Here is a 27,083-nt window from a genome sequence, read left to right on the forward strand (position 1 = left end):
AACAGCGTAATAGGCAACTCTTAATACCAATTTTCAACTGTTGATGTCCCCAGACTCAAACTACTTTTACTCCCAAGAGTAGAGGCCTTGTTTGGTGGACTCATGGGGCCTGGCTTTGCAACCCCCTCCCAGACTCCATCCTTCCTGGTTACCACTGTTACTATGTTTTCCTATCCCCTTCCTCAGTATATATATGCCCATCATATACACTGTCAGTAATGCCTAACAAATCTGCCTCTTGACTGGTCTGTCCAGCTCCTGTAAGGGAGCTGGAGGAGTAATGCTCTTGGTCAAGAAATCAGCCTACTGGGACTCCAAGTACTGGGTGTCAGCAGATTTTTTTTTTCTATAAATGTCTTTTCCCCAGAAGTTCTTTCTTTTGAGAGCCAGATGTCCAGCCCAGAGTTCCTGCCCTGGGAGGAATTTGCCACGGCAAATTCAGATGCTCTATTACTAGCCTTGCTTTATCTGGGGATTGGCCTTTAGCCAAGACAAACCTGGGAAATGGTGGCTTCAGCAAGGATGGAAAGAATATTAATGCACTTGCTAATGGGACATGGTAATCCTATGATGAATCTAAAAATTATTTTTGAAAAGAGGTTCCAAGACTGTGAATCGACACACAACCAGTTTAGAGAACTACCAAACTATATTGCTAAGCCCGCCAGGGCCCCATATCTGTGTGGTGGGAGACATGGCAGGTTTTACTGCAGGGCTAAATCAAATGAATTTGCCTAGTGGGTGATGACTGAGTGGGTCTCTCAGAACTTGTGGGAGGGGCAACTACACAACTGAGCTGAAGTACTTCCCAAAAGGAGACGGGATCAGTCAGTTAGCGACTGGGAATGAGAGCTGTGGCTGGAGGTGGTTGGGATTCCAGAAGATCCAAGGAATGGGTTTCCCTTAAATGCTCAGAGATCTCAGTATCTTGGATTGCTTAGCTGCCATAGGGTGGCTGCCTCTGCGTAACTTTGTGGAAAAAGCAGACATCCCAACCATTGGCGGCTGGGACTCTGAGGATGGGCCTGGTGAGTGGGAAGAGATGAGGTCCCAAAAGTCTCTGGACCTCTGAAGTTTCTCGCTGGGCTGGACGTGAACCTCCGGGTCATCGCCTATTGGCTCATGTACCTTGTAGCCCCGCCCCCTCACTCTCCTTCGCCCCGCCCCCATCCAAACGATCTGTCTGGCGGAAGCCGCTGCTATTGAGTCGGGTAAGGTGAAAATCCGAGAGGAGGCAGTCGGCTTCTCATTATCAGATGGTCTGTTTTTAAACCCTCTTCCTTTGGGGGATCCGGATGTTCATCCTCCTTTCTGCCTCCGCGTCCAGTTTCAGCTTTGGGGATGGAACGTGTGGGAGAGGGATTGATAAGAAGGGGCATACCGGATAAACCGATGGGAGTGGAACGAAGCTCTTGGTGTGTCTCCTCCCACTCTAAATTTTTATCTTTGGTCACTTGAATATCCTTTGGCGCCTAATTGCAAGGCTGTTTGAATTGCAAATATCTTACTTTGCTGTAGGGGCTATTAATTATAGAGAGAAAGACTGATTACTATTGTGGGTTCTTCTTTCCATAGCTCTGGGGTCCTTACTGTCCAAAGTCGGGTTTCGTAGCCCCTTTGTGTGTGATGAGCATATTTTCTTTTGCATTGCCTTTGGGACTGTCTGGCCTTGGACAAAATGGAGCCCTGTCCCTTGCTAGGGTACCTTACACATCTCTTTACTTTCCTCACAAGAATGGTATGAAATATAGCTGTTTTCTTCCTTAATTTTCATCAGGAGACCCGGAAGAAAGAGGGGTTTCTACAGTGAGTCAGGGGTAGCCTGATAAAGATTCTTGTCTTGTGGCTTTTAGCCCTTTTATTTCGGAAACGTTCAAACATATACAAAAGAATAACTTAATGAATCCCTTTGTACTCATCACCCATCTTGTAACCAGCTCGTGACCAATCTGGTTTCATTTTCCCTCCTCCCACAGCAGACCTTCCCATTATTTTGAAGCAAATCCCAAATGTATCCTTTCATCTGTAGATATGTCACTATTTGTCTCTAAAAAATAAGAACCCTTAAAAAAAAACCTGACAAAACTATTATCACTATTTAATACCGTCAAATAAATACCCAGTCAGTAGTCAGATTTGCCTGGTTGTCTCTTTTTTTTTTCTTCCTGGTAGCTTTATCTGTTTTTTTTTTTTTTTAAAACAGCTTTGTGGCTTTCTTTAAACTTTTTTTTTTTTTTAAGTAATCTCCACACCCAGGGTGGGACTCAACCCATGACCCCAAGATCAAGAGTCACATGCTCTACTGACTGAACCGGCCATGTTCCCCCAACAGCTTTGTTGAGTTATAAGTCACATACCATACAATTCACCGTTTAAAGTGTACAATTCAGTGGCTTGTAATATCACAGGGTTGTGCAACCATCACCACAGTCAATTTCAGTACATTTTCATTACGCTCAAAAGAAATCCCACTCCCTTTTGCTGTCACTCCAACTACTCTGACCTCTGACCTCAGCCTTAGACAACCACTAATCTACTTTTGGTTTAAGAGAGGTGCTTATTCTGGACATTTCATATAAATGAGGTCATACAACATGTATAGTCCTTTGTAATTGGCTTCTTTCACAAAACATAATACTTTCAAGCTTCATGTGTAGCATATATCAGTATTTTATTTTTTTTTATTGCTGAATATACCATTGTAAAGATATACATTTTATATATCCAGTTATCTGTTGATGGACATTTGGGGTTGTTTCTACTTTGGGGCTATTATGAATAATGCCTTTATGAACATTCATGTGAAGGTTTTTTAGGTGAACATATCTTTTTATTTCTCTTAGCATATACTTAGGAGTGGAATTGCTTGATCATATGCCCACTCTATGTTTAACTATTTCAGAGACTGTCTCATAATTCTTTTAGATTGTTTGAATCGAATCATCATCCAAATAAAATTCATATGTTACAGTTTGTTGCTGTATCCGTTGGGGAACCCTTTAATCTATAGATCTCCCTCTGTCTTTTTCTCCTTGCAATGAATTTACTGATGAAACTGGGTTATTTGTCCTGTAGTGTCTAACCATCTGTAATTTGCTGATTGTTTCCCTGTGGTGTCATTTAAGACGCTCCCTGTTCCCTGGATTTCTTAGAAATTGGTGGTTAGGTCAAGAAGTTGATTAGTTTTAGGGTCAATATTCTGGCAAGAATACTTTGTGAATGGTTTTATGTGCTTCTATCAGGAGGCAAAAAATGTCTGGATGTTCTCTCTTTTTGTGATGTGAGCAGCCATGGATGGTTGTTGACTAGGTATACATACTCATTAGAGATTATAAAATGGTGGTATTCTAACTTTATCATTTCTTTTTTTTTATTAGCTTAATACTTCTAGAAAGAGAAACTTTCAATTACCAAACATTTGTTACCTGAGTATACAGTTTGTATGAGAAAAGCAAAGTAAACTTTGATTCTTTCCTCATATTTATCAGGATTTATTTGTACATTTCATACCCCAGATCAACGGAAATCAGCTACTTTTCCAAGGATACCTAGTTCCTTTTGATGGGAAATGATATTTAAAGATCACAATTTTATGCTAGGGGTGTTCATTGCTACTGTCATTGTTTCTAGGCCTTTTCAATAGATACAGCTAGGAAATAGTTTCCTAAGATAAAATATGTTATAAATTCATATTCATTTTTTCAATTCAAATTCAGGATTATAGGGTTTTTACTTAGCTTCTCAGATCTTACATTTACTTATTTTTCTGTCATGTGGTCTGATGCTCTTGATGTTCGTTTCTCAGCTAGAAGTTGGTGGCCATAAGCCCTTACCCTCGTTTCCCAGAATGAGCTCAACATTGTCTCCATCAGTTTTCCCATCCCCAAACAAATCTATCCTGTGTTGCCGCCTAGGGCGTAGGGCAGGTGAACCTAGAGCCTAGGCAGGCAAATTAAGGCAAAACCTCAGTTTTAGGGCTTTGTGTGGTAGGGTTTGTAGACATCTAATATGGAAACGCCTACATGTCCTCTTACTGATTTGGGTGTCCTTGGCAGCAAGACTAATCCCAGACCCACTCACTGATGGGAGTATTGTTACAATCTCTGTCTTAAGGGGCTTCTTGGCCTGGTGGAAAGAACACAGCATTTGGAGGCAAAGAAATCTGTTTTTATTATATCAAACCCTTAGGTAGTTATGTGACCCTCAGCAAGTCACTTTCTCTCTTTAGCCTTAGCTTTCTTATCTGTCAAATGGAGATGGGGAAATAATCCCACAAATTTCTTGGGGAAATTATTAAGCATAAGGGAATGATTCCAAGATTAAAGAGCTAATATAGATGATAGTGTGCCAAGATTCCATAATTTTTCCCTAAATCTATGCATTCACCCAGATTTTATGCACAGATGTTAGACACTCAAATATTCCCCACTGTATAAGTTATTTTAAGTTACTAGAATATAAGCTTTACTAGAATGTAGGCTCTAAGAAGGCAGGAATTTTAGTTGTTTGCTACTGTATTCATATGCCTAGGACAGTGTCATATATCCTTCCAGGCCCAAGTAGGCATTCAGATATTTGTTCAATGGATAGATTAATCCAAGAAGTTGATATTTTATTTATTTTTTTAAGAAGTTGATTTTTCAAATAGGTAAAACAATTTTATTTTAGGTCTGGGTGTGAGAATTCTCCGCTTCATACGTTATTTCTTCTTAATTAGAAAAAAAACCCGGGGCACCTGGGTGGCGCAGTGGGTTAAGCATCCAACTCTTGGTTTGGTCTCAGGTGCTGGTCTCAGGGTCGTGAGATCGAGCCCCATATGGAACTCTGCACTCAGTACAGAGTTGGCTTGAGATTCTCTCTCCTTCTCCCTCTGCCCCTCTCAATTATGCTCTCTCTCTCTCTCTCTTTCTCTCTAAAATAAATAAATAAATAAATCTGAAAAGCACACACACACAACCTTTGAATAGTCTGAGGTGGTAGAGCACAAATATGAACAGACTTTGTTTTTCCCCAAGTTCTGTGCCTACCTTTATATTATTGACTTTATCTTGCTGAGTTCTAGATCCCTCAACTTCTGATCATTTTCATTCATTAAAAATCCAGTCTTGGGGTACCTGGGTGGCTGAGTCGTTAAGCGTCTGCCTTTGGCTCAGGTCATGGTCCCAGGGTCCTGGGATCGAGCCCCGCATCGGGCTCCCTGCTCCGCGGGAAGCCTGCTTCTCCCTCTCCCACTCCCCCTGCTTGTGTTCCCTCTCTCTCTGTGTCTCTGTCAAATAAATAAAATCTTTAAAAAAAAAAAATCCAGTCTTAACATCTACTTTAAAACTCCAGTATCATCTGATTCAAAGCTACTTCATTCCCATTCCTGGACAGGCTTGTGACTCAAGGGACCTGAACTGGAAAAGAGGTGATCTCTTCTTTTATTTTTCCTTCCCCTTTGACTCATCTCCTCCCCCTTTTCCAAGCCTGTGTTTCTCACCACAAGTCCTCTAATGTTTTCAAACTTAAGACCCCCTCCTTTCCTCAAGCCTAAGTCTTCACTGAAGAAAAATCTCCAGTTACTGGAGACATCTCCAGCTTTACTGGAGACATGACTACAATTGTCCCTTGTTGGTGGTCTCTGCTTCTCTGGGGCACACAGACTCACCTTGTTCACCCCAGTGTGCAGGAGGAATCTGAATGGTGACTTTCTTGTGGAGACTTACTTATATGTGAATTCTCCCTGGACAGCATAATGTGCTGACACAGGAGATTTAACTGTAACCTCTTCTGCCTCTCATATCCTACTCCAAAAGTCAGCCTTCTTAGGTAGTGTACCTGCTAATGAGTTTAAGCTGAATTATTTCCCATGATGTCTACTTACCCATAGAGAATACAGGTATTCTTGTCACCATGACCCTGCTCAAGAATTGGTATCCCATAAGGTCCCATGTGCCGATACCCCACCACCACTACTTCCCTCCTCTCTAGAGGAAATCAGTGTTCTTTTAGGGTAATTATTTCCTTGCTTCTTTATTGCTTTAGAACCTATCCCTGTGGGCGCCTGGGTGGCTCAGTTAAGCATCTGTCTGCCTTCGGCTCAGGTCATGGTCCCAGGGTCCTGGGATCGAGCCCCACATCGGGCTCCCTGCTCCGCGGGAAGCCTGCTTCTCCCTCTCCTGCTCCCATTGCTTGTGTTCCTGCCCTCGCTATCTCTCTCTCTGTGAAATAAATAAATAAAATCTTAAAAAAAAAAAAAGAACCTATGCAGGTATCCCTATATTGTTTTGCTTTACTTGTTTTGGAAATTCTCTCTCTCCTGTCTGTATAAAGTTACCGTAACTAAGACAGTGAGGTAAATATGTAAGGATACACAAAATGACCAATGAAACAGAATAAAGAACCCAGAATCAGACCCACATATCTATGGAGCTTTAATATGTGGCAGAGTTGACACTGCAGAAAAGTAGGGAAAGAAAATTCTGTAATAAATGGTGCTGATACAATTGGATATCCATATTTTTAAAAAATAAATTTAGATTCACCCCTCACACCTTATAAAAAAATCAACCCAAGATGGATTAAAGGCTTAAATATTACAAAACAAACATTTGAAATTTTCAGACAGTATATAGAATACAGTTAAGTATGAGGGAATTAGTCCCAAGATTAAAGAGTTGATATCTATACATATCTATACATCTGACATGTATCTATATAGAGATTTATCTCTGTTTTAGTTACTGTAGCTTTGTTATAAATCTTGATATCTTCCAAAGAAGATTATAAATCTTTAAAAATATCTTCATTTTAAAATCTTTTTAAAATTGAAGTATAATTGACACACAAGGTTTTCATTATTTTTTAATTTAAATTTATATACGGTAAAAGTCACTCTAAGTGTATAGTTCTAGGACTTTTGACAAATACATAGAGTCATGTAGCTACCACCACAGTCAAGATACAAAACAGCTCGCTCCATCACTCCCAGATCTCCCTTGTGCTGCCCCTTTATAGTCAAACCCTATCTCCACCTTTAATCCGAGGCAACCAGTGATTGGTTCTGGGAATTTCCATCAAGTATAGTGATGAAGATCACAATACTTCTGCCTTTTCCAGTATGTCATTTAAATGGAATCATACTTTATGTAGCCTTTTGAGTCTGGCTTCTTTCATTTTGTGTAATGTATAAGAAACTCGGATGTTGAGTGTATCAACATTTAGTTCCTTTTTACTGCTTATTACATTCTATGAATGTACCACAGTTTATCTATTATTCAGTAGTTGAAGGACATGTGGATTTTTCTGGTTTGGGCAATCATGAGTAAAGTAGCTATAAACATTGGTGTACAGATTTTTGTAAACAAAACTTCTTGGGAAAATACCTAGTAGTGGTATTGCCCGGTTATATGGAAAGTGTATGTTTAACTTTTAAAAGAAACTCTGACTTTGTGGCTATACCATTTTGCATTCCATTTTTTCCAATTTTTTTTATTGTGGTAAAATACACATAATGCAAGACTTAAACCATCTTAACCAGTTTTAAGTGTATAGCTTAGTGGTATTAAATACATTCATAGTGTTGTACACCGTCACTACCATCTGCCCTCACAACTCTTTGACCTTATAAAACTGAAACTCTATATGCATTAAACAATAAATCCCTATTACCCACCCCCCACAGCCCCTAGCAATTACCATTCTACTACTGTTCATCTCCATGATTTTGATTATTCTAAGTACCTTATATAGGTAGAATCACACAGTCTTTGTCTTTTTTGTGACTGGCATTATTTCACTTAATATAATATCCTCAAGGTTCATCCATGTTGTAGCACATATCAGAATTTCCTAACATTGTAAGACCGAATAATACCTCCTTAAATGGCTATACCATGTTTTGCTTATTCATTTATCCCTCAATAGGCACTTGGATTGCTTACATGTTCTAGCTATTGTGAATAATGCTGCTATGAACATGGGTGTACAAGAATATCTTTGAGACCCTGCTTTCAATTACCTTGAGTATATAACCAGAAGTGTAATTGCTAGATTATATGATAATTCTATTTTTGATTTTCTGAGGAACTGCCTTACTGTATTCTACACAGCAGCTGTACCTTTTTTTATATTGTCATTAACAGTGCACAGGGTTCCAATGTCTCCACGTCTCCACCAACACTTGTTCTTTACTTTTCTTTCCTTTTTTTCCCTTTTTTTATAGTACCCATACTAAAGTGTGTGAGATAATATCTCATTGTAGTCCTTTGTCCATTTTTGAATCAGATTGTAGATTTCTCTATATATTCTGGATATGAATCCCTCATCAGATACATGATTTCACAAATATTTTCTTTCATTCTGTGGGTTGCATTTTTATTCTGTTGACATTATCCTTTGATATACAAATTTGAAAATTTTTCTTTCTTTTCTTTTTTTTAAAGATTGTATTTATTTATTTGACAGAGACAGTGAGAGAGGGAACACAAGCAGGGGGAGCTGGAGAGGGAGAAGCAGGCTCCCCGCTGAGCAGGGAGCTTGCCGCGGGGCTTGATCCTAGGATGCTGGGATCACAACCTGAGTAAAAGGCAGATGCCCAACAACTGAGGCATCCAGGAGCCCTGAAAATTTTTCATATCTAATTAGTCTATATATTTTTTGTTGCCTGTGCCTTTGGTGTCATATCAAAGAAATCATTGCCAAATCCAGTATCACGAAGATTTTGCTCTATGTTTTTTTCTAATAGTTTTATAGTTTTAAGTCTTACATTTAGGTCTTTGATCCATTTTGAGTTAATTTTTATATATGGTGTTAGGTAAGGGTCCGGCTTTATTCTTTCGCATGTGGATAACCAGTTTTCCCAGCACCATCAAATGGTCTTGGCAGCATTGTCAAAAATCATTTGACCATGTATGCAAAGGTTTCTTTCTGAGCTCTCCATTTTATTGGTTTATATGTCTGTTTTAATGCCTCTCCCACACTGTTTTGATTACTGTAGCTTTTGTGTACTAAGTTTTAAAGTCAGAAAGTATGAATCCTCCATCTTTGTTCTCCCTTTTTAAGATTGTTTTGGCTATTCAAGACCCCTTGAGATTCCAATTGAATTTTCTGTTTATATTTTTTAAAAGTCACTGGGATTTTGATAGGGATTGCATTAAATCTGTAGATTGCTTTGAATAATATTAACATCTCAACAACTTCGTCTTTCAATTCATGAATATGAGATATGTTTCCCTTTATGTCTTCTTTAATCTTTCAGCAATATTTTATAGTTTTCGTTGCACAAGTCTTTTTACTTCCTTTTGTTAATTCCTAAGTATTTTATTCTTTTTGATGCTATTGTAAATGGCATTGTTTTCATAATTTCCTTTTCAGATTGTTCATTGTCAGTGCATAGAAATGCAACTGATATTTGAGTGTTGACTTTGTATCCTGCTACTTCGTTGAATTCATTTATTAGTTTTTTTTTTAAAGATTTTATTTATTTATTTGACAGAGAGAGAGCACAAGTAGGGGGGAGTGACAGGCAGAGGGAGAGGGAGAAGCAGGTTCCCCTATGAGCAAGGAGCCCGATGTGGGGCTCAATCCCAGAACCTTGGGATCATGACCCAAGCCAAAGGCAGATGTTCAACTGATTGAGCCACCTCGGTACCCCCATTTATTAGTTTTAACAGGTTTTTTAAAATAGAATCATTAGAGTTTTGCACATAAAAGATCATTTCATCTATGAACAGAGGTAACTTTATTACTTCCTTTACAATTTGGATAGCTTTTTTATTTTTATTTTTTGGTGATCATATTTATTGAAAGGGTTGGAAAAAAATAAAAATGCCGTATAGCTCAAGAATTTTTGAGTTATCTGCAAATCAATTCATTTCAGGACTGGGAGAATACTTAGTCATTTCTTAATATCAAAATTTACACAGGTTTCTCTTTTGAATGTCTTCTACATTTAAAGAGGCAATCATACAAAGTCTCCTATATTCCATACATGATAAATTCTTTATTTCAGCCAACTCTTAATGGAAGGGCAACTAGTACAACACCATCTCTCCAGAGAACATCAGAATATTCCATTTTGGGGGCGTCTGGGTGGCTCAGTCATTAAACGTCTGCCTTCACCTTTCCGAGCTACCCGGGGAAGGGTCCATACGGCGTTGTTTTGCGTTCCCGTCGTAACTTAAAGGGAAACTTTCACAATGTCCGGAGCCCTTGATGTCCTGCAAATGGAGGAGGATGTCCTCAAATTCCTTGCAGCAGGAACCCATTTAGGTGGCACCAACCTTGACTTTCAAATGGAACAGTACATCTACAAAAGGAAAAGTGATGGTATCTACATCATAAATCTGAAGAGAACCTGGGAGAAGCTTCTGCTGGCAACTTGTGCCATTGTTGCCATTGAAAACCCAGCTGATGTCAGTGTCATAATGTCCAGGAATACTGGCCAGCGAGCTGTGCTGAAATTTGCTGCTGCTACCGGAGCCACTCCTATTGCCGGCCGCTTCACTCCTGGAAACTTCACTAACCAGATCCACGCAGCCTTCCGGGAGCCGAGACTTCTGGTGGTTACTGATCCCAAGGCTGACCACCAGCCTCTTACAGAGGCGTCCTATGTTAACCTGCCTACCATTGCTCTGTGTAACACAGACTCTCCTCTGCACTATGTGGACATTGCCATCCCTTGCAACAACAAGGGAGCTCACTCAGTGGGTCTGATGTGGTGGATGCTGGCCAGGGAAGTTCTGCGCATGCATCGCACCATTTCCCGAGAACACCCATGGGAGGTCATGCCTGATCTCTACTTCTACAGAGATCCTGAAGAGATTGAAAAGGAAGAGCAGGCCGCTGCTGAAAAGACTGTGACCAAGGAGGAATTTCAGGGTGAATGGAGCTCCAGCTCCTGAGTTCACTGCTACTCAGCCTGAAGTCGCAGACTGGTCTGAAGGCGTGCGGGTGCCCTCGGTGCCTATTCAGAAGTTCCCTACTGAAGACTGGAGCGCCCAGCCGGCCACTGAAGACTGGTCTGCAGCTCCCACTGCTCAGGCCACTGAATGGGTAGGAACAACCACTGAGTGGTCTTAAGCTGGTCTTCCACAAAGGCAAACAAAATGGAAATAGAAATGGAAAAGGTTGACGGAAAATAAACAGTTTGTAAAAGTCAAAAAAAAAAAAAAAGTCTGCCTTCGGCTCAGGTCATGATCCCAGGGTCCTGGGATGGAGCCCCACATCGGGCTCCCTGCTCCTCGGGAAGCCTGCTTCTACCCTCTCCCACTCCCCTGGCTTGTGTTCCCTCTCTTGCTATGTCTCTCTCTGTCAAATAAATAAATAAAATCTTTAAAAAAAAAAGAGAGAATATTCCATTTTGTTGATTTATATATCTTTGTATGTTTCTTCATCAGTATCTATAGTAGTCACAGTTTTCTTCCACATCTCCCAATATCATATTTAAATGCTGATCATTGGCATGTAATCTTCCTCAAAGCTCTCTGTCATTTCTCATTTCCACATAAGTTCACTCATCCAGGCTGAGCCTAATAAGATCCAGGGGCTCTTCTACGGTGTTGGTAGTTTGTTGCTGGTCCACGTTGTCTGCTATGTTTCAAACCCTGTGCCCTTTCCCTTGGATGCCTTTTATTTTTTTTTTTCTTGTCTAATTGCTCTGGCCAGAACTTCCAGTACTATGTCAAATAGAATGGTGAAAAGAATGACTCAAATAGAATGGTGAAAGCAGCATTCTTTCCTTTTTCCTGATCTTGGAAAGCCTTCAGTCTTTCATCATTGAGTATAATGTTTATTGCAGATTTTTCATATATGACTTTTATTATGTTGAGGTAGCTTGCTTCTGATCGTAGTTTGTTGAAATTTTTATCATGAAAGAATGTTGAATTTTGTTAATTGATTTTTATGTATCTGTTGAGATCATGATTTTTAGCCTTCATTCTGTTAGTGTGGTGCATTACACTGATCAATTTTCATGTGTTGAATCATCTTTGTGTTCCAAGAGTAAATCCCTCTTTGTCATCGTGTATAATCCTTTCAGTAAGCTGCTGAATTCAGTTTGCCAGTATTTTGTTGAAGGTTTTTGTGTCTATGTTCATCAGGGAATTTGGTCTATAGTTTTCTTTTCTGTAGTATCTTTGTCTGGCTTTGGTATCATGGTAATGCTGGCCTCATAAATGAGTTAGAAAGTATTTTCTCCTCTTCAGTTTTGGGGAAAATTTGAGGAGGATGGATATTAGTCTTTCTTTAAATGTTTGGTATATTTCACCAGTGAAACCATCAAATCCAGGGCTTTTTTTCATTGAAAGATTTTTTTTTTATTAGTGATTCAGTCTTCTTACTAGTTACGTCTAGTCAGATTTTCTACTTCTTTGTGATTTAGTTTTGATGGGTTTTGTGTTTCTAGGAATTTGTCCATTTCATCTAGGTTATACAGTTTGTTGGTGTACAGTTGTTCATAGTATTCTCATAATCCATTTTATTTCCATAGAATAAGTTGTAGTGTCCCCATTTTCATTTCTGATTTTAGTAATTTGGGTCTTCTTTTTTTTTTCTTAGTCCATCTGGTTAAAAGTTTGTCAATTTTGTTGATCTTTTCAAAGAACCAACTTTTGGTTTCATTGATTTTCTCAATTTTTCTATTCTCTATTTCATTTATCTCTGTTCTGATCTTTAGTATTTCCTCCTTTCTGCTAGCTTTGGGTTTCATTTGTTCTTTTTTTGTAGTTCCTTAAGTTGTAAAGTTAGAGTGGGGATTTGAGATCTTATTTGTTAATGTAAGCATTTATCACTATAAATAACCTTTTTGCTGTATCCCATAACTTTTGGTATGTTGTGTTTTCACCTTTATTCATCTCTTAAGTATTTTATAGTTTCCCTTGTGATTTCTTCTTTTATCTAGTTGGTTTATTGTGTTGTTTAAGATCTCTGCTTCCAGATGGTAGTCCTATTCATTATTGAGAGTGGGGTATGTAAGTCCCCAGTTGTTATTGTAGAACTCTTTCTTCTTTTAGTTCTATTTATTTTTGCTTCATGTCTTTTTTATGGTCTTTTATTAGGTGTGCAAATACTCATAATTGTTATATATTCTTGCTGTATTGAACCTTTTATTAATATATAATGTCTTCCTTTGTCTCTTGTAAACTTTTTCAGTTTAAAGTCTGCTTTGTCTGATATTAGTATAGCCACCCCTGCTCTCTATTTTTATGGTGTATCTTTTTCCATCTTTTCAATCTATTTGTGTCTTTGGATCTAAAGTGAGTCTCTTTAGACAGAATAGACAGAATATAATTGGATTGTGTGTTTTTATCCATTCTGAAAATATCTGTCTTTTGATTAGATAATTTAATCTATTTACATTTAAAGTAATTACTGATAAGGAGAGATTTACTGCTATCATTTTGCTATTTGTTTTCTATATGCCTTATAGCTCCTCCATGCTTATTCCCTTATTATTGTCTTCTTTGGTATTTGTTGTTGTTGTTGTTGTTTTGTAGTGAAATGTTAAAATTCCTTTCTCATTTCATTTTCTGTATGTTTTATAGCTATTTTCTTTATGGTTACCATGGTGATTACATATAACATCCTAAAGTTAGAGCACTCTAATTTGAATCCCTACCAATTTTTCAATTACATATAAAGATTCTCCTTTATAGCTCCATCACCACCCTTTTTGGCTGATGATGTCACAGATTACATCTTTATATATTTTGTGCCCCAAAACATAAACTAATAATTCATTTCAATGCACTAGTATCTTAACTTATGTAGAAAACCAAATGTGGAGTTATAAACATAGGTTACAATAAAACCAGTTTTTAGACTAATAATTTTTTTAAATGTATTGGTTTCTTGAAATCATCTCTTTTGGGGCACCTGCATGGCTCAGTCCATTGAACATCTGACTTTTGATTTCAGCTCAGGTCATGATCTCAGGGTTGTGAGATTGAGCCCCATGTCAGGCTTAAGATTCTCTCTCTCCCTCTCCCTCTCCTTCTTCCCCTCCCCTTCCCCTGCTTTCTCTCTCAAATAAGTAAATCTTTAAAAAAAAAAAAAAGAAATCAGTTCTTTCATGTAGAAAATAAAAAATGGAGGTACAAACTATTGTTACAGTAATACTAGCTTTTATAATCACCCATAATTTACCTTTTTTGAGATCTTTATTTCTTCCTATGGCTCAAATTAACTTCTAGTGTCCTTTCATTTCACCCTGCAGAACACTCTTCAGCATTTCTTGTAGGCAGGTCTACTGGAAATGAACTCCCTTAGATTTTGTTTATCTGAGAATGTTGGAATTACTCCTTTTTTTTCCTTTTCCAATATAAGCATTTAATGATGTAAATTTCCTTTATTTATTTATTTATTTATTTTTAAAGATTTTATTCATTTATTTTGAGAGAGAGAGACACAGCGAGAGAGGGAACACAAACAGGAGGAGTGGGAGGGAGAAGCAGGCTTCCCGCAGAGCAGGGAGCCCGATGCGGGGCTGGATCCCAGGACCCTGGGATCATGACCTGAGCCGATGGCAGACGCTTAACGACTGAGCCACCCAGGCGCCCCAATGTAAATTTCCTTTTAAACATTGCTTTAATTATAATACAGAAAATTTGACATGTTGTATTTTCATTTTTGTCTAGTGCAAAATATTTTCCAGTTTCCCTTAACAATTCTTCTTTGACCCATAGCTTATATTTAAGTGTGTTGTTTAACTTTCAAACATGTGGGGGTTTTAAGGTATCTTTGTTTTTTTTATTTCTAGTTTAATTCTGTTACAGTCAGAGAACATACTGTGTATTTTATTTTTTAAAATTCTTATAGCTTGTTTTATGGGGCGGATATGATCTTGGTGGATGCTGCATGCGTTTGAAAATAATGTGTATTCTGCTGTTGTTGAAGTATTCTAGATATGTAAATTAGATTATGTTGTTGATAATGTTATTTAGGTCTTTTATGTTCTCATTGATTTTTTGTCTGCTTGGTCTACGAATTATTCAGGGAGGAGTGTTGAAGTTTCAAAGTGTAATTGTGAGTTCTCTGTTTCTCCTATCATTTCTATAATTTTTTGCTTCATGTATTTGAAGCTCTGTTTTAAGGTGTATGTACATTCAGGGTTGTTTTGTCTTCTTTATGAATTGATTTTTTTAAACATTTTATTTATTTATTTGACAGAAACAAAGCGAGAGAGAGAACACAAGCAGGGGGGAGTGGGAAAGGGAGAAGCAGGCTTCCTCCCGAGCAGGAAGCCCGATGTGGGACTCGATCCCAGGACCCTGGGACCATGACCAGAGCTGAAGGCAAACACTTAATGACTGAGCCACTCAGGTGCCCTATGAATTTATTTTTTTAACATTATGTAATGTCTTTCCTTATTCCTGGGGATTTTTTTTTACTTTCTGTAATCTGCTTTGTGTATTATCAACCCAGCCGCTCTAGATTTGTTTTGATATTTGCATAGGATATCTTTTTCCATCCTTTATTTTTTAAACAGCTTTATTGAATGCCTGAATATGACTTTGAGTTTTTTTTCTATTTAGGATTTGATGAACTTCTTGAATCTGTGAATTTCTATATTTCACCATATTTGGGGAATTTTCAATCATTATTTCTTCAAATATTTTTTTCTTCACCAATCTCTTTTTCCCTCATTCTTAGACTTTTGATACTGTCCTATAGGTCCCTAAGGCTCTGCTCATTTTATTTGCAATCTTTTTTCTCTCTGTTCTTCAGATTAGATTATTTCTGGTGCTCCTGGCTAGCTTAGTTGGAAGAGCATGGGACTCTTGATCTTGGGGTTGTGAGTTTGAGCCCCATGTTGGGTGTAGAGATTACTTAAAAGTAAATCTTTTTTTTTTTTTTAAAGATCAGATAATTTCTAATGATCTATCTTCATGTTCCATCTAATGAATTTTTAAATTTCCATATTTACTTCTTGGCTGTAAAATTTCCATTTGGTTCTTTTTTTTATGGTTTCTGTTTCTCTGATGAGAACTTCTATTGTTCCATTAATTTCAAGAGTGTTCACCTTTACCTCACGGAGAGTGTGGTTATAATAGTTTAATGTCTTTATCAAGTTTTTTTTTTTCCCTAATAAGCAAAATGGTGGAATAGGAGGTCCCCAGCTCACTTCTCCCTACACAAACAACAATCTGGCAGCCATCCACAGACAAAAGTGCCTTTGTGGGAGCTTTGGGATTCTGGTAGGAGGTTGTGAAGCTCCAGGAAAGTCCAGGACTAAGGAAAACTGCTTTGAGAAGGCAGGCCCTAGCCCTGGTGGTGGGCCAACCAAGTGTGGTCCTGGGTACAGAACAAAAATCACCCCATCTCTTTATGGACTTGGCTCCAGCCCCACTTGGCTGTAGTCCTGCAACCAGTTCCATCCACCAAGGCTCCAGGAGGAGCCACGGTCATCCGTGCCACAGTATCAGGCCTGCTAGCCATGGACCCAGTTGCAGATCCTTGAAGCATCCCTGTGACCCAGCTCCAGCCCCACTTTAACTGCCAGTCTAGAGTCAGACCTGCCTCCACAGGGGCCCTATGGGAGACATGCTCCTGGTAGCCTTGGTTCTGACTTTGGATCCTGAAGCAGCTCTGTGACCTGGCTTCAGCCCTGATCTCAGTCTTGCCTACCCAGGGATCCAGCATTGCCTGTCTGTACTCCTCATACAGGCCTGCCAACCTCAGTGCTGGCTGTAAGCCCAAAAGTCAGTCCCAGCTATGTACCTTGATATGGCCCTGAGATTGAGTGCCAATCCCTTTCTGCCATGGTTGGGGCACTTCTGACCACCCAGGGAACTGGAGAGAGACATGCTCCTCTCATCCACCAGTGGCAGGCTGACTGATCTAGTTCTTGACCGCAGAATTTGAAGCAGTCCTGTGACCCAGCTCCAGCCCGCTGTACCACAGTTCCAGAATCCATCTTCCCACCCGACTCACCCAGGGGCATGGTGCAAGTGCAACCAGAGATCGGTGGGAGCTACACCCATCTGTGCCTGGTAACAGACCTGCTGTCTGTGGATTTGACTGGGGACTCATTTTACAAGGCCAGCATTAGCCCAATACCAAAGCCAGACAAGGAGACTATAAGAAAAGATAACTATAGGCCAATATTTCTGATGAAAATAGATGCAAAAATCCTCAACAAAATACTAGCAAACTGAATTTAACAGCCCATTAAAGGGATCATACATCATGATCAAGTAATATTTATCCCAGGGATGCAAACATGATTCAACATATGCAAATCAATAAATGTGATACACCACATTACCAGAATAAAGGATAAAAACCATATGATCATCTCAATAGATGCAGAAAAAGTATTTGACAAAATTCAACATCATTTTGTGATAAAATCTCTCAACAAATTAGGTATAGAAGTCATGTACCTCAATATAATAAAAGCCATATGGGACATGCCCACAGCTAATATGATACTAAAGGGTGAAAAGCTTAAATGTTTTCCTCTAAAATCAGGAACAAGATAAAGATGCTACCTCTCACCACTATTATTCAACATAGTACTGGAAGTCCTAGCCAGAACAATTAAGCAAGAAAAAGAAGGTATCCAATTTGGAAAGGGAGAAGTAAAATTGTGTCTGTCTACAGATGACTCCTCAAAAAAACTGTTAGAACTAATAAACGAATTCAGTAAAATTGCAGGATAAAAAAATCAACATACAAAAATCAGTTGCATTTCCATACACTAACAATAAACTATCTGAAAAAGAAATTAAGAAGAAAATCCCATTTACATCAAAAAGAATAAAATACTTAGGAATAAATTTAACCAAAGAGGTAAAAGATCTGTACACTGAAATCTATTAAACACCGATGAAAGAAATTGAAGAAGACATAAACAATTAATACTGTGTTCATGGATTGGAAGAATTAAGAACAAATAATATGTGTCAATATGCCAGTATAACCCTAAGTGATCTACAGATTCAGTGCAGTCCCTATTTTTATAGGGACTATATTTCCAATGATAATTTTTCAGAGAAATAGAACAAAATCCTAAAATTCATATGGAGCCACAAAAGATCCCAGGTAGCTACAGCAGTACTGAGCAAGAAGAACAAAGCCAGAGACATCTCACTTCCTGATTTCAAATTATACTACAAAGCTACAATAATCAAAACAGTATGGTACTCACATAAAAACAGACACATGGATCAATGGAACAGAATAGAGAGCCCAGAAATAAACCTACACATGTTCAGTCAACTAAGGTGCCAAGAATATACAATAGGGGAAAGGATATTCTCTTCAATAAATGTGTTGGGAAAACTGGATATTCACAGGCAAAAGAAAGAAATTGGAACTTTGTCTCATACCATACACAAATCAACTCAAAATTGGTTAAAGTCTTTTTTTTTTAAGATTTTACTTATTTATTTGAGAGAGAGAATGAGATAGAGAGAGCATGAGAGAGGGGAGGGTCAGAGGGAGAAGCAGACTCCCTGCTGAGGAGGGAGCCCGATGTGGGACTCGATCCTGGGACTCCAGGATCATGACCTGAGCTGAAGGCAGTCGCTTAACCAACTGAGCCACCCAGGCGCCCCTCAAAATTGGTTAAAGTCTTAAACGTAAGACCTGAAACTATAAAACTCCTAGAGAAACACATGGGAAAATTTCCTTGACATTATATCTCAACAATGGTTTTTTGGGGTATGACACCAAAAGCACAGGCAACAAAGGAAAAATTAAACAGGTGGGGCTGCATTGAATTAAAAAGTTTCTGCTCAGAAAGGGAATCAACAAAATAAAAGGCATCCTATAGAATGAGAAAATATTTGCAAACTGTATATCCGTAAGATGTTAATAGCCAAAATACATAAGGAACTCATACTACTCAGTGGCAAAAAAAAAAAAAAAAAAGTAAAAATGAGCAAAGCACCTAAATAGACCTTTTTCCAAAGAAAACATTCTAATGGTCGATAGGTATATGAAAAAGTACTGAACATCACTAACCATCAGGGAAGTGCAAATCAAAACCACATGAGAGATCATCTCATACCCTTAAGATGGCTACTATCAAAAAGTCAAAAGATAAAAAGTATTGGCAAGGATGTGCAGAAAAGGGAACGCTTATACACTGTAATGTAAATGGAATATAAATTGGTACAACCATTATGGAAAACAGGATGGTGGTTCCTCAAATAATTAAAAATAGAACTACCATATGATCCAGAAATCCCGCTTCTGGGTCCATGTCCAAAGGAAATGAAATCAGGTTCTTGAGGAGAACCTGCACTCCCATGTTCATTGTAGCATTATTCACAATAGCCAAGATATGAAAACAACCTAAGTGTCCCTCAACAGATGGTTGGATAAAGAAAATGTGATGCATATATACATACAATGGAATATTATTTAGCCTTAGAAAAGAAGGAAATCCTGCCATTTCTGACAACGTGGATGAACCTCAAGGACATTATACAAAGTAAAATAAGCCGGGTACAGAAAAACAAATACGGCTGATCTCAATTATATGTGGAATCTAAAAAAAGTCAAATTCATAGAAACAGAGTAGAAGAATGGTTACCAGGGGATGAGGGGTGGAGGAAATGCAGAGATGTCTGTTGGTCAGAGGGAACAAACTTTCCATTATAAGCTGAATGAGTTCTGGAGACCTAATGTGCAACGTGGTGACTATAGTTAATAATAATGTATTGTATACTTGAAATTTGCTAGGAGAGTAGATCTTAAATGTTTCTAACACACACACAAATAATAACTGTGAGGTGAGGGATAAATTAATTAACTTTGTGGGGTGATCATATCACAATGTATACATATATCAAAACATTACATATTATGCCTTAAATATATACATTTCTTAATTGTCTATAATACCTCAAAAAAGCTGTAAAAATATATGCAGTTTTAAAAATAATAAATTCCATCATCTGGGTCATCTTAGGGTTGACGTCTGTTAATTGTCTTTTCCCTTGGGAAATGGTCAGATTTTTCTCTGTGTGTGTTTAAATGATGAGTAGTTTTGGATTGTATCCTGGGAATTTTTAATATTATGTTGTGAACTCAGGATCATGTTAATATCCTGTGGAGAAAAAAAAATTTTTTTAAATCCTGTGGAGAATGTTGAGTTTTGTTTGCTTTATTTGTTTTAGCAGGCCGTCAGCCTGGGTAAGTTCAGATGGCAGGTTTTGTCATATCTTCTGTGGGTGTTGGTTACAATTTAGTTCAATCTTCAAAGGCTTTGCTGTGCTACTTGGATTAGCATGGGCCACCCTGGGGTCAGTCTATGACTTGGACAGTGGTTTGTATCGTTCAGTTGTCAGAACCTTGTTGCACTTCTTCACATTTGTTCTCTGCTTGTGTAGTTCAGAGGTGAGCCTCTGAGGTGAGAAGGGAAAATCGGTATCTACCCCCCCCAACACACACACTGTCTGGTGCATAGGAGCTTCTTTTCCTGGTCCTTTGGAAAAAAAGAGGCTTCTCCTGGAGTTTCTGCTGTTGGTGCTTATTGCACAGTTTCCTGGTTTGGCTTATTCTTGGATCAGGAAAAAGGAGGGGAAAGAAATATGAAACTCATTCCTCCCATTATAAGTCATTATTCAGGTTGTAACTTTTTTTTTAAAGATTTTATTTATTTATTTGAGAGAGAGAGAATGAGAGATAGAGAGCATGAGAGGGAAGAAGTTCAGAGGGAGAAGCAGACTCCCTGCTCAGCAGGGAGCCCGATGTGGGACTCGATCCCGGGACTCCAGGATCATGACCTGAGCTGAAGGCAGTCGCTTAACCAACTGAGCCACCCAGGCGCCCTATTCAGGTTGTAACTTAACTTCCCAGTCTGCTTCTTTCCCTTCAGTTTGCTTTTCAAAGCTCTCAGGTTGTTGTTTCTTATATTCTATTTTAGCTGTTATCAGTGAGAGACACTGGTCATGTATCATTATTTTATCCATCTTGGCCGGTGACAAAGAACTAGTGGCAGTCTCTTCATTATATTCAGCACTTTATTCTTCTATATAAATTGTAAAATCTTGTTAGCTCTCATGAAAAATTACATTGAGATTTTGACTGAAATGGCATTGAATCTATAAATCAATTTTGGGGAGAAATTCCATCCTTATAGTATTGAGTATTTATATTCATGAACATGGAATCTTTCTGCATATTTGTGGTCTTGGTTTAATGTTTAGGTGTATTTCTTTTTTTTTTTTTTTAAGATTTATTTATTTATTTTGAGAGACTGAGAATGAGAGAGAGAGAGAGAGAGAGCACATGAGAGGGGGGAGGGTCAGAGGGAGAAGCAGACTCCCCGCCAAGCAGGGAGCCCGATGCAGGACTCGATCCCGGGACTCCAGGATCATGACCTGAACCGAAAGCAGTCGCTTAACCGACTGAGCCACCCAGGTGCCCTAGGTGTATTTCTTGATGCCATATAGTTTTTGTTGCTGTGTGAGTGCTATCTTTCTTTTTTAAAATCTATTTTCTGTTTATTATTACTATATAGAAATCCAGGGGTTTTGGTTGGTTTGTTTTCCAATGTTCATTTTTATGATAAACTTTTTTAAAGTAAGCTCACAACCCAGAGATCAAGAGTCACATGCTTTACCAACTGAGCCAGCCAGGTTGCCCCTAAGATAAACTTTCATTAAAGTATCACATTTGAAGTATGTGCAAATCATAATTATAATTAGATAAATTATCACGATGTAAGTACACTATCCTGGCTTTCTGACACCATGAATTTGTCTAGCCTCTTCTTGAACTTCATATAAGTGAAATTATATAGTATGTTCTCTTCTTTGCCTTGCTTCTTTCATTCACAGTAATATTTCTGAGATTCATCCAGGTTGTGCATATCAGCAATTCACTGTTTTTATTGTTGCATACCCATCATATGAATATACTAGCACTGATCCATTCTACTGTTGAGGGAGATTTGTATTGTTTCCAGGTTTGGGCAGTTATGAATAGTACAACTATTAGCATTCTTGGACATGGTTTTTGGTGTACTTATGTATACACTTCTGTTAGATGATCACTTTGGAATGGATTATAAAATATGAAAATATTTAAAGACATATAGATATGTTCATATAGATATGTTCAACTAGTTTTCTAAAGTAGTGCCAATCTATGCTTCTACCAACTGTGTATGTGAGTTCCAGAAGTTTCCACATGTGCCATCATTTGGTTTAATCAGACTTTTTCATATTAACTCATCTAGTAGGTATATAGTGGTCTCATTGTGGTTTCCTCCCAACATTTTATTAGTTGGCATACAGTAAAGTTGGAAGATGTATACAGTGACCATCAATATACCCATCAACATAGGTTCTACAATTAACATTTTACTATATGCAATTTATTGCATATATATCCATCAATTCTCATTGTGGTTTTATTTACATTTTCTTGGTGACCAGTGAAGTTGAGTAATGACCACCATTTCCAATGGTTATCAGTTTGTATATTTAATATATTAGTAAGCTTGTTCAAGCTTTCTCTTCCTTCTCTTCCACTTTTTAACTTGTCTACTTTTCTTATTTATTTGTATGTATTTCTTTTTTATAAATATTATTTGGGAAACAGCCATTTTTTGGTTATATGTTTTGTTAGTTTCCTACTATTGCTCTAACAACTACAAACTTAGTGGCTTAAAACAACATAAATGTATTATTGTACTGTTCTGGAGGTCAGAAATCTGAAATCTGTTTCACTGGGCTAAAAGCACGGTGTTAGCATGCCTGTGTTCCTTACATAGGATCTAGGGGAAAATCCATTTCCTAGCCTTTTCCAGCTAGCATTCCTTGAGTCACAGCCCCTTCTTCCACATTCAAGGTTCATCACTCTAACTTCTGCTCCTGCCATCTCATTTCCTCCTTGGATTCTGAGTCTCCTACCTCCCTTTTTCCCATAGAAGGACCCTATAATTACATTAGGCCCATCATAGATAATCCAGGATAATCTCATTTCAAGATCAATAACTTAATCACATTGAAAAGTCACTTTTTCCACATAAGCTAACATATTTACAGGTTCTAGGGATTAGGATGTGAATATCTTGGAGAAGGGCATTATTCTGTCTACCATATATGTTGCAAATATCTTCCACTGTTCCAGGGCTTGTCTGTTTACTCATTTATTTTTTTAAATGATTTTATTTATTATTTGAGAGAGAGACAGAGATTGCGAGAGAGAGCATGAACCGGGAGGAGAGGGAGAAGCAGGCCCCCTGCGGAGCAGGGAGCCTGATGCAGGGCTCAGTCCCAGGATCCTGGGATCATGACCTGAGCCGAAGGCAGACACTTAACCAACTGAGCCACCCAGGCGCCCCTGTTTATTCATTTAATGCAAAGTTTTCATTGAAGAATTTTCTATATTTAATTTAATCCAGTGTGTCAAACTTTTCCTTTATGGTTGGTGCTTTTTATGTCCTATTTAAGAAATCTGTGCCTACACCCAAGTCATGCAGTATTCTTCTAGGTTTTTCATCTGGAAGTGTTACTGTTTTATCTTTTACATTTAGAACTTCGATCTTCTCTGAATAGATTTTTATTTAATATGTGAAGTTGGGGAGGCCAGGGTTCATTTATCTCTGTAGATTTCCAATTGCTCTAACAACCAGTGTTCATTGAAAAGAATGCCCTTTCTCTACAACTTTGCAGTGCCATCTTTATTGTAAATCAGGCATCTATATTTGTGTGTTTCTGAACTCTCCCAGTAGTATCCACAGAACTTTCTGTGATAATGGAAATGTTTGATATCTGTCCTTCCAGTATGGTAGCCATGTAGCTACTGAGCACTTGATATGTGGCTAGTATGACTGAGGAACTAAATTGTTAATGTTACTTAATTTTAATTAATTTAAATAGCTGTATGTGGCTAGTAGCTACCATATTAAACAGTACAGTATATTGATCCATGGACCCATTTGTGCCATAGATCCCTGTGCCAATACCATACTCTCTTAATTACTATAGCTTTATAATTAGTTTTTACATTTGGTTCTTCTTTGTCAAGATTGTATTAACCATTCTAGGCCTTTTGCTTTTCATGTACATTTTAGAATCAGCTTGTCAATTTCCCCAAAACCCTGATGTGATTTCAATAAGAATTGCATTGAATTTGTAGATCAAATTGGGGATAATTGACATTGTTATACTTCCATTTCACAAACATCTTATATCCCTTAATTTTATTTTCTCTCAGTAATATTTTAGTGTGTACACTTGTGTGTGTTTGTGTGTGTAAAGGCCTTGCTCATCTTTTGTTAAAATTATTCCTAGACATTTTATGGCTTTTGGTATTATTGTTAGTAGTATTGTTTTAAAATTATTATTTTCTAGAAGCATACATATTCTTGGTATGTTTTCAAGGGTAGAGACTCTATGTTCTTCTCCACATAAGGATGAAAGGGTTTGGGAGGCCTCAGGGGTTCTTGCAGGATGAATCTTGTCTTTCCTTAGCTCATATATCTGAAGTCTGTAGTTCTTGATGTCCTTAAGGTCAACAGAGAAGGAAGCCCCATCCCTGCAGAAGCAGGAACTAGAGTCCATCCAGGATGACATCTGTTAGTGAAAACATGGAGGCCCAAGATGAGAGACCCCAGATTTCTAGACCTTCAGATTTCAAATCCCTGATTACTACTACCTCAGCTTCCCAGCTCTTAAAGTCTGATTTGATTACTGAGGAACCGATGTCAGAGGAACAGAAGTTTGACACTGTGTCATCATACATTTGGTCTGATGAAGATAATGATGAAATACTGGAGACCATAGACAATGATGAGCCAAAGGAGGAAGCCCCCACTGACCGACCATCATGGGCCAATAAAATTGAGTACCTCCTGGCCCAGGTGGGCTTTTCTGTGGGACTGAGTACCATCTGGCGCTTTCCTTATCTGTGTTTTCACAACGGAGGTGGTAAGCCTGGGGACCAGGAATCATGGACCCACAAGGGGGTGAGGAGCCAGAGGACTATCCTGCTACTCTAGGGTCTCTGAAATATGTCGGGGTGGGGATTTGGGAACCTGACTAGGGCAGGAGCCAGGTACCTGGAAGGCAGCTGTGCTCACCACTATACCACCAACGCTGGAGCCAGGTACCTGAACACCTAGGATGGGAATAGGATATCTGAACACTTAGGTTCATGAGGATGGTGGGGCTGAAGGCCGAGATTCAGGGTGGGAGTGGAAACTAGGCATCTGGGTCTTCCAGGACCTGGGGACCCAAGGGACACCTGGGACTATGAGGGATGTGGAAACAGTTGAGCCCTGATGCCGGTGGCCCTGAGGGAGGTCACTGGTGGGGAACGTGTTTTGCCAGACCCCAAGGAAGTCCAGGCACTGAAAAGCCAGGTGGTTCTCAAAGCCCCTCCTGACTCCCTGCACAGGCAGTTTTCTCATCATCTACATGCTCATGCTGTTCTTGGTCGGGGTTCCTCTTCTATTTCTGGAGATGGCAGCTGGTCAGAGGATGCGTCAGGGCAGCATTGGTGTATGGAAGGTCATCAGCCCCTGGATTGGTGGTGTGGGGTACACCAGCTTCATGGTGAGGAGTCCTGGGCTGCCCAGGCCTACCCTTTATGCCCCACTCCCACCCCAACAGTTCCTTGTCCTGGGATGGGTCCCATGACTTGACTTCTATGGGTCACGTCTCTTCAGTTCCCCAGTCCTCTGGTCAAATCCCCTCCCTTCTGCTGGCCTACCTTTCTTCTGTCTCCAGAATTCTTCATGGTTCCTAGGTGTGCTGCATCGTGGGTTTGTACTACAGTGTGCTCATGGCTTGGAGTCTCTTCTATTTGGTTCAGTCTTTCCAGTCTCCACTGCCTTGGTCAATGTGCCCCTTACTGAGGAACTCCAGTGATTTTGGTGAGAAGAGAGGGAAGAAAATGGCAAGTGGGAGGGCTGAAAAAAGGATAGGGCAATGAGGAAGGAAGAGGGTCACTGAGAGAATAAGGATGAGCAGGAAGATGATGGAGATTGGAAGGAGGGGGTGGAGGGGGATTGGAAGAGGGAGGCACGTGGTCTTGCAGTTTCCTCCATGGCCAGTTCCCCTCAGATCCTGAATGTGAGCGGACAGCACCCACCACATACTTTTGGTACCGGAATGTACTGAAGGCTACAGATGAAATTGAAATGGGTGGACTACCAGTTATGCATCTCAGTGTCTCTCTCTTTATGACATGGTTAATTATCTGCATCTCCATGATCAAAGGACCCAAGTCCACTGGGAAGGTGAGCCATCCTCTAACTTATAATCTGATAGACTCCCTTCTATCTGAGACCCCCTAATATTCTCCTAACTTGATGCCTGTAGGTCTCCAACTTCTAACTCCTTCTAATATGACCTTTGACTCTCAGTAGTCTTTGATCCTACTGTCCCAGCTTCTGCCTTTGCTAACCTCTATTTCTGAATCATACTTCCCACTCAGATGCTGTATGTGTCAGTACTCCTTCCCTACTTCATCCTTTTCTGTCTCCTTATCCGGAGTCTCATGCTGGAAGGCGCACATTTTGGTCTCAAGAATTTGTTGGCTGCCAAGGTGAGGTGTCCCCTGCCCTTTGATCCTCTTATCCACATGGGGATGTCAGAGACAGAATGGTTGTCAGTCTGATAGAGGCCCTCCTGGTTCCCTCCTTCACCACCTTCTTCTCATCTTCCATCATATCATGGTTTACTCCTCTTCCCTTTATATCCCAGTTTACACAGTACTTCTCCCCAGGTACCAGCCCTGTACTCTGTGCAAGTGTGGCGCCGGACAGGGAACCAGCTCTTTTTATCCATGGGCCCTGGCTTTGGCAGCTTCACTGCAATCAGCTCATACATCCCTCGGTCCAACAACTGTGTCATGGATGCCTTTGTTGTGGCTCTTCTGAACTTGACGGCCTCACTGACTGCAACGGTGTTTGTATTTGCCATAATGGGCCACTTGGCCACAGAGAACAATGAAAAATGTTACCTGAGGTGAGCCCAGGCTTTCATATGGAGATCATCATAAAGACCAAAGTCTTAGAAATAGCTCACACAATTCCAGTCTAGGCCCCCATCCCTCAGGGCTTTTGGCTCAGTCAATGTGGGACCCTCAGACTAGAGCCTCCTGAACCTTTGAAACACCTGAATCTCTCCAACTTC

General features: G+C 39.3%; 2 protein-coding genes and 1 pseudogene across 5 annotated transcripts in view; all 3 read left to right on the plus strand.

Annotated features, from left to right (window-relative positions):
• LOC112806935 (orphan sodium- and chloride-dependent neurotransmitter transporter NTT5-like) overlaps window positions 1–27,083 on the plus strand; it is a 76,820-nt gene that overhangs the window by 45,673 nt on the left and 4,064 nt on the right. Inside the window, exons 1-7 of one of the 4 annotated variants that reach the window (XM_073886602.1) lie at window positions 1,198–1,211; window positions 24,456–24,872; window positions 25,342–25,499; window positions 25,693–25,819; window positions 26,010–26,185; window positions 26,383–26,493; window positions 26,674–26,915. In XM_073886602.1, coding sequence (XP_073742703.1) covers window positions 24,512–24,872; window positions 25,342–25,499; window positions 25,693–25,819; window positions 26,010–26,185; window positions 26,383–26,493; window positions 26,674–26,915 — 1,175 coding nt within the window. In that variant the 5' untranslated portion in view covers window positions 1,198–1,211; window positions 24,456–24,511. Of the gene's footprint in view, window positions 1–1,197; window positions 1,260–24,455; window positions 24,873–25,341; window positions 25,500–25,692; window positions 25,820–26,009; window positions 26,186–26,382; window positions 26,494–26,673; window positions 26,916–27,083 lie in introns of those variants that run through there. The other 3 variants (XM_025849435.2, XM_073886601.1, XM_073886603.1) reach the window with 3 other exon arrangements.
• On the plus strand, window positions 10,107–11,148 carry LOC112807258 (small ribosomal subunit protein uS2-like; annotated as a pseudogene).
• The window catches only part of LOC112807144 (orphan sodium- and chloride-dependent neurotransmitter transporter NTT5-like), a 42,749-nt gene continuing 36,317 nt past the window's right edge, over window positions 20,652–27,083 (plus strand). The window contains exon 1 of the mRNA XM_073886599.1: window positions 20,652–20,770. The gene's annotated coding sequence lies outside the window, so the exon portion shown is untranslated. The remainder of the gene's footprint in view (window positions 20,771–27,083) is intronic.

The sequence above is a fragment of the Callorhinus ursinus genome, unplaced genomic scaffold (genome assembly GCF_003265705.2).
Source record: "Callorhinus ursinus isolate GAN/ISIS: 27379988/994484 unplaced genomic scaffold, GSC_fseal_2.0 scaffold71, whole genome shotgun sequence".
NCBI classification, from domain to species: domain Eukaryota; kingdom Metazoa; phylum Chordata; class Mammalia; order Carnivora; family Otariidae; genus Callorhinus; species Callorhinus ursinus.